This window comes from Panulirus ornatus, chromosome 15, assembly GCF_036320965.1.
Source record: "Panulirus ornatus isolate Po-2019 chromosome 15, ASM3632096v1, whole genome shotgun sequence".
In the NCBI taxonomy this organism is placed as follows: Eukaryota; Metazoa; Arthropoda; class Malacostraca; order Decapoda; family Palinuridae; genus Panulirus; species Panulirus ornatus.
Genome location: NC_092238.1, coordinates 24,129,345 through 24,136,177, shown reverse-complemented (window position 1 = coordinate 24,136,177; position 6,833 = coordinate 24,129,345). Strand labels below are relative to the sequence as shown.

Below are 6,833 nucleotides of genomic sequence, written 5' to 3'. Positions count from 1 at the left end.
AGAGGTCAAAAAGGATATATAGTTCTATGGGGTTGGGAGGGAACGTCGGTAAAATCTGGCGACTTTTAACAGGAACGTCTACTTAATGGTGGTGTATAACGCACAAAATATATACCTTTACTGTATTCTCGTAATGGCAAAGCCTGCTAAACACCATAAGCACATTACAGACTCAATCTATATATCGCTTGTTATCACCTGTGTAGAAGTAAGTGCAGGCTGTTAACTTTACTGTGCGGTTCGTGAGCAAATTATCGATGTACGGTTCACCCATTACAGCTTTTGATGACACTAGTATGTGTTGTGGCGCTGTGGGCCTCCTCACTGGCCCAGATCACAGCCGACCTGGGCCAGAACAATCCTTCCACGGACCAAGTAAAGCAAGGAGTGAAAGGAGCAAAGCTACAAGTGCGTCCACCAGCTCCCTCCCCTTCACCCATCAGTGTACCTACTGTGCTGCCTGCCGCAGTGCCACCTCCTCCCTCAACATCACCCATATCAAGTGCCACCCCCAACCAGCTGTACAAGACACCTCGTCAGCAGGGACGTGACTCAGCGGTAGCTGAACTACCGGAGATAATGGGACAGTCACTCCGTGCTGATCTCCTCCCTGACACTGTTGGTGCCCCTGCTTCTCCTCCCACTTCTGTGAGTATGATTTGTAAACATTTTTGCTAACAATGAATTACATTTTGGTTAAACAGTACATAACTTAGGTACCCAGACCTAACAGTTTTGGATACATTATGATCATGTTTTGTAGTGGTCATGAATAAAATGTTTGAAATAAGAATCACAGTCGTAGAACGGGATTGGAAGCTTTTTTTCTCTCTACATTAAGTAAGGCAGTAGGGATGAAAGTTATGAAGACTGGTAAAATTGTGTAATCAAAATTTTAGTGCGTGAAACACGTCAGTAATTACTACAACCACATATAACCCCTACCAATCGATATATGCCCAATATTTTAAATCTAAATAAATGATCTTTATGGTCGTCGTTTGCAAAACTAGTCTTGCAAGCAGCCAAAGGCTGCTTTCAGGTAATAGATTTTTTACCTTTCACCTTTTACGTTATTCCCATCTTTTCTCATTCAACATCTTTAAGCATTAAACTAACATTACAAACACTAATCATCATTGCAAAAAATAATAATTTAATGATAAAAAGTGACGGACTAGTAATTGCATATAGTTTGAGGAGTAATCCTTATTTTGAACAAAAAATCTAATTCCACCTTGCAGCTGCTTTCTGACAATATCAGTTACAGCCCATATTATTGTACGGTACTGTTCCAAGTATATTCTAATACTACAAGGGCTTACAGTACTAAATTTTTTTTAAAATACTTTGGTAATACCATAAGTAATTAGCATTATTACACAATATTAGAGTACATTACTTAAATATCATACAATTGCAAGTTACACTACGTTACTTTACGTTGATATCACACAATGGTAATGTTAAAAAGTTTCTGAAACATATATTTATGGCTAGCATTAAAACACTTCCATTTACCTTAAGATTTTAGATACAGTTGTTACATATAGTTAGCTCTATTTCTGACAGTCTGTCAGTCTTCACGGCTTCTTATCAACCAATACAGAAAGTATCACACAACATGGTGATATACAGTAATTGCCTTTCTTTGCCTCAGGCGCAGTCGCAGATGGAGGGTATGCCATACGAATTCGTGTGGTCTGTACAGGACGGTACGAGCGGCTCCTTGTACCGCCATGAGGAACGATCAGACGGTAATGTGGCTCAGGGAGAATACCGCGTTCTGCTGCCTGACGGACGCCTCCAGGTTGTCACCTTCACCGACAGAGGTCAAGGTTACGAGGCCCAAGTTGTTTACCAAGATTACGACGGTTTCTAGGATCAGCACAGGTTATCCAGTCGTCGCATAAGACAATCATCAACAGACATCTCTAAAAAACCCGTTTACCGTAACACTACCAGATAATTCAGCCGATTATGTAAATCAACAGAAAACCGACAGTATCGGTAACAGCCCTGACCATCCTGAACACAAGCTACCAGTGATCACCACAATCCATGATACACCTAATGCTCACACAACACCACAGGAGCTGGACTTACACAGAGATCATAAAATCATGGTATTCTAAGTGAACTTTTCTCCACAAGCAATTGTTACTTTCATATACGGCAAAGTGAGTTCTAGATTAATAGTACATTTATGGTCTTTAATGACACTAAAGAGATGAGCTGTACATGAATAGTGCTACTGGACGTGTTCAAAATATTAGAATACAACCCTCGCCATAAATTTGGCACAATAGTAGTGGTTGTTCTTGGATTGGTCTTTGCCAGACATAGGCCTTTCCTGAAGTTGTTCTTATTTAATTTGTACTTATACATTGTTGTTATATGTCCATCTGGTATGGACAATAGTTGTTATTGATTTGTTTTGTGGATTTTGAAAAGCGCAAGAACCTAATGTTTATTTAGCGCTTTTAGCACAGATGTTATTACAACTTCAAAACTGTTCCCTGAGAATTGTTTTGGGTTCCTTTGAAAGAAAAAAATTAAAACTTTATAATGGTATATACTGGATTCCTCTAAAAAATCAATCGATTCACATCAATTCTATTTTATGATTTTTCAAGTAATTTAATCCGATTGTCGTCACATGTTGCGTATTTGACCCTGTATTCCTATAGTTGTGGCATTCCGATATTATATGTTTCATGGTACTATTGCAGGTTTCACATGATATTAGAGCAGGTCTCTTCGTTTAACGACCAAGGGTCAAAATGGCGATTTGTAGGAAGGGAGTAGAGAGTGAAAAAGTCTGTTTTTCAAAAAGTGTCAGGTCATAGCTATTGGGGAGGGGGGGGGGGGGGGTAGCGACAATAAGTTATCAATACGACCCAACCTTAAGTTGCCAACACCCGCATAGTAATCATGTTACGCAGTAACATGCCGATTATTGTGGTCTGGCTGTTGGTTCTGGCACACAAGCAGCCAGCTCTCAGCAGCGAAAACCAAAGTAATAACTGTAGAAAAGAAAAAATGAAACGACTTTGCGGCTTTGAGTGACTGGGTTAAGTTTTGAAAGTTAGCCTGGGAGAGTTATAAGTCTGACTGCTTTCAACTGTTTAGTAAAGTTGAGGAGCCATAACCATCCCAGATGAGGACGGATCAATCCTTTGTATAAACAGATCACAGTTCGAAAGAAAAGAAATTTCGGCACCTAAACAGGACTCTCAGTTTCTCACAGGCAAACTTAGCTATTTCCGAGTCGTCAGCATATGAGTGCATTTGGTTATTTGTATTTGAGACGAAATCGTTCATAAAAAGGAGATAAAATGTAAGAGACAGAACAGAACCTTGAGGGACACTGCTGTTGATGGAGAAAGAGGGAGAGGCTGATCCATCCACAGCCAGAAAGATAGGTCGGTAACACAGAGCGAGCTAGATATGAAGGAGCAGTTAGGGAGGGAAGCCAAACGATGAGCTGAGACCCTGATGCGACACCTTGTCCAGAGTTTTGGATCTATCAAGGGCAACCAAACAGGATTCCCCAAAATCTTTCAGGGATGATGATCAGACATTGGTAAGATGGGAGAGAATATCAACAGTGGATCTTGCCTTTCGGTAGCCATGCTGGTGTTCAGAGAGAGACAGATTCAGGTCGTCTAAGGATAGGGAGTTGAGGAGCGATTCAAAGATGTCAAAGGAAAAGAATGACAGGCAGACAGGTTAAAACGGTCACTCTTCTCAGGGATGGGATGTACCACCGAATGCTGCCGAGAAAAAGTTCTGTCTTTTAAACAGAAACGGAACAGACGACAAGCGCAGGTTTAAACTCAGACACACAATCTTTCAGTACATGGGGATGGATGCCATCAGGACCATCAGCCTTGCTTGAGTCCAGAGAGTGAAGTGCTTTTCAGACAGTTCAAAGAGAGATTACATGGAGGGACATAATATTAGTGAGAAAAGCATCAGTGTTGAAGGAATGTTGAGTCATCCAAGGTGGAGTTACAGGAAAAACAAGAACCAGAGAGAGTTGCTTTGTCTACGAAAGAGACAGCCACTGTACCGTGAAAACGGAAAATGAAGGGAAGTGGAGACACAATAGTTGTTAGCAATGCCCTTAGCTGATGACCAGAAAGATCTATCGGTGGAAGACGAGGAGAGGTTATCCCACATCCTTTAAATAAAGGAACACTGCCTCACGGATAACATATTTACAGTTATTACGGACAGTGATCAATGCTGAATAGGAGTCAGAGAAAAGAGGTTTTTCACGCCTAATAAGACTGATCCCTTGCCTGAATGGACTCGGAAGAGGAATTGTTGAACCATGGATCGGAAGAAGAGAGGATGAATGCTGTCTTTCTTTGTCTATTCCTGGTGCTACCTCGCCAACGTGGGGGAAACAGTGATCAAGTATTAGGGAGATACATGTATATGCATATATATGAACGCAGAAAAATTGGAAGTGAAGTGCTTTAGATATGTGGGAGTGGACTTGGCAACGAATGGAACCATGGAAGTGGAAGTAAGTCAGAATGGAGGAGGTGGCGAAGGTTTTGGGGTGATGAAGAATAAGGGGAAAGAGAGAACGTTATCTCGGTGAGCAAGAATGGTATGTTTTAAGGAATAGTGGTTCAAACAATATTATATGACTGCAAGGCATAGGCTGTTGATAAGGTTGTATGGAGGGTGGATGTGTTGGAAAAGAAATGTTTGAGGACAAAATGTGGTGGGAGGTGGTTTGATCGAGTAAGTAACAAAAGGGTAAGCAAGATGTGTGGAAATAAAAAGTGTGCTTGAGAGAGCAGAAGGCGTTGAAATGGTTTGGACATAATGAGTGAGGAAAGGTTGACGGTGGATATATATGTCAGAGGTGGAAGGAACAATAAGAAGCGGGAGACCAAATTGGAATTGGAAGGATGGAGTGAAAAGGATTTTGAGCGATCGAGGCATGAATATGCAGGAGGGTGAAAGGCATACACGGAATAGAGTGAACTGGAATGACGTGGTATACTGGGGTCGATGAGCTGTCAAGAAGCATGCGAAACGTCTGGGGTAAACCATGGAAAGGTTTGTAGGGCCTGGATAGGGATAGGAAGCTGTGATTTTGGTGCATTACACATGACAGCTAGAGACTGAATGTGATTGCTTGCTTTTTTTTTTTTTTAATGTTTTCCTGGTGCTACCTTGCTGACGCAGGGGGTGGCGATGCTGTTTCATGTAGGGCAGGGTGGATGTGCTAAAACTTTAATGTATAAGGAAAATATGTGGTGTGAGGTGGTTCGATCAAGTATGTAAAGAAAGGGTAAGAGAGATGTGTGGTAATCAAAAGAATGTGGTTAAGAGAGCAGAAGAGGATGTGTTGAAATGGTTTGGATACATGGAGAGAATGAGTGAGGAAAGATTAACAAAGAGGATATATGTGTCAGAGGTGGAGGGAACAAGGAGAAGCAGAAGACCAAATTGGAGGTAGAAGGATAGAGTGAAAAAGATTTTGAGTGATCTGGGCCTTAACATACAGGAGGGTGAAAGGCGTGCAAGAAATAGAGAGAATTGGAACGATGTGGTATACCGGGGTCGACGTGCTGTCAATGGATTGAACCAGGGCATGTGAAGTGTCTGGGGTACACCATGGAAAGGTCTGTGGGGCCTGGATGTGGAAAGGGAGCTGTGGTTTTGGTGCATTGTACATGACAGCTAGAGACTGTGAACGAATGTGGATTTTTTGTCTGTTTCTGGTGCTATCTCGCTGGATGCTATTTTGTGTGTGGCGGGGTGGTGACAAGAATGGATGAAGGCAGCAATTATGAATGTTTACATGTGTACATATGTAAATGTCTCTGTATGTACATGTATGTATACAGTGAATTGTTTATGTACGTATATGAGTGTGTGTGGGCATTTATGTATACATATATGGGTTGGGCCATCCTTCATCTGTTCATTATACTTAATCACTGTTCTTAACGCTACCTCGCTGATGCAGGAAATGGCGAATAGTATGAAAGAAAAAAAAAAAAATATATATATATATATATATATATATATATATATATATATATATATATATATATATATATATATATATATATATATAGGCCCACATATGCACATATACATACATATACACATCAACATATACATACACATGTACATATTCATACTTGCTTGCCTTCATCCATTCCTGTTGCTGTCCTGCCCCACAGGAAACAGCATCGTACCCCTGCTTCAGCAAGGCAGTGCCAAGAAAACAGACAAAAAAGGCCACATTCGTTCACACTCAGTCTCTAACTGCCATGTGTAATGCACCAAAGCCACAGCTACCTATCCACATCCAGGCCCCACAGACCTTTCCATGGTTTACCCCAGATGCTTCACATGCCATAGCCTTAGTGAGGTACCCATTTTAATGACCAACCCCTTAGGGTAGATGAACAGCTGGGATGACTGTGGTTCCACTGCTGTAACCAGAATTCAAACCAATGTGCTTGATCCTGAGTGGTCCCTGAATGCCTCATGGTCAGGAACTCTAAACGCTACAACACTGAGGTGTAAAAAAATGTGTGATGTCATCCAAGCTGTTTAACCAATAAACTGTAGGCATGATCTCGAAGGTCCAACATAGTCTTTAAAAAAAAAAGATATATTTGCATTTAAAAGTAAAGGAAATACAAAGAACATTAATACCTTAGTGTTGGCCTAATCCACTGCTGAGTGAAAGACAGGGAGGTTCTGGATGACGGCACCCATTATTAGAGGATGATATGTAAATGATGTTTCTTACTACTAACCTTTTCTTTATACTGTACTCTCATTTCACA

The 6,833-nt window shown here is 41.0% G+C and overlaps 1 protein-coding gene across 1 annotated transcript; it reads left to right on the top strand.

The window, feature by feature from the left end:
* The first annotated feature begins 282 nt into the window (after window positions 1–282).
* LOC139753601 (uncharacterized) lies at window positions 283–4,325 on the top strand. Its single transcript, XM_071670223.1, has 2 exons — window positions 283–648; window positions 1,661–4,325. The coding sequence occupies exons 1-2, from the start codon at window positions 286–288 to the stop codon at window positions 1,880–1,882; spliced, it is 585 nt and encodes a 194-aa protein (XP_071526324.1). The 5' UTR covers window positions 283–285; the 3' UTR covers window positions 1,883–4,325.
* Window positions 4,326–6,833: the final 2,508 nt, after the last annotated feature.

Excerpts from the sequence above, each read along its gene's own strand:
- LOC139753601 (XM_071670223.1), top strand. The coding sequence starts at position 286 with ATGACACTAGTATGTGTTGTGGCGCTGTGGGCCTCCTCACTGGCCCAG. Across the intron at positions 649-1,660 it reads CTGCTTCTCCTCCCACTTCT|GCGCAGTCGCAGATGGAGGG; the intron begins GTGAGTATGATT and ends TCTTTGCCTCAG.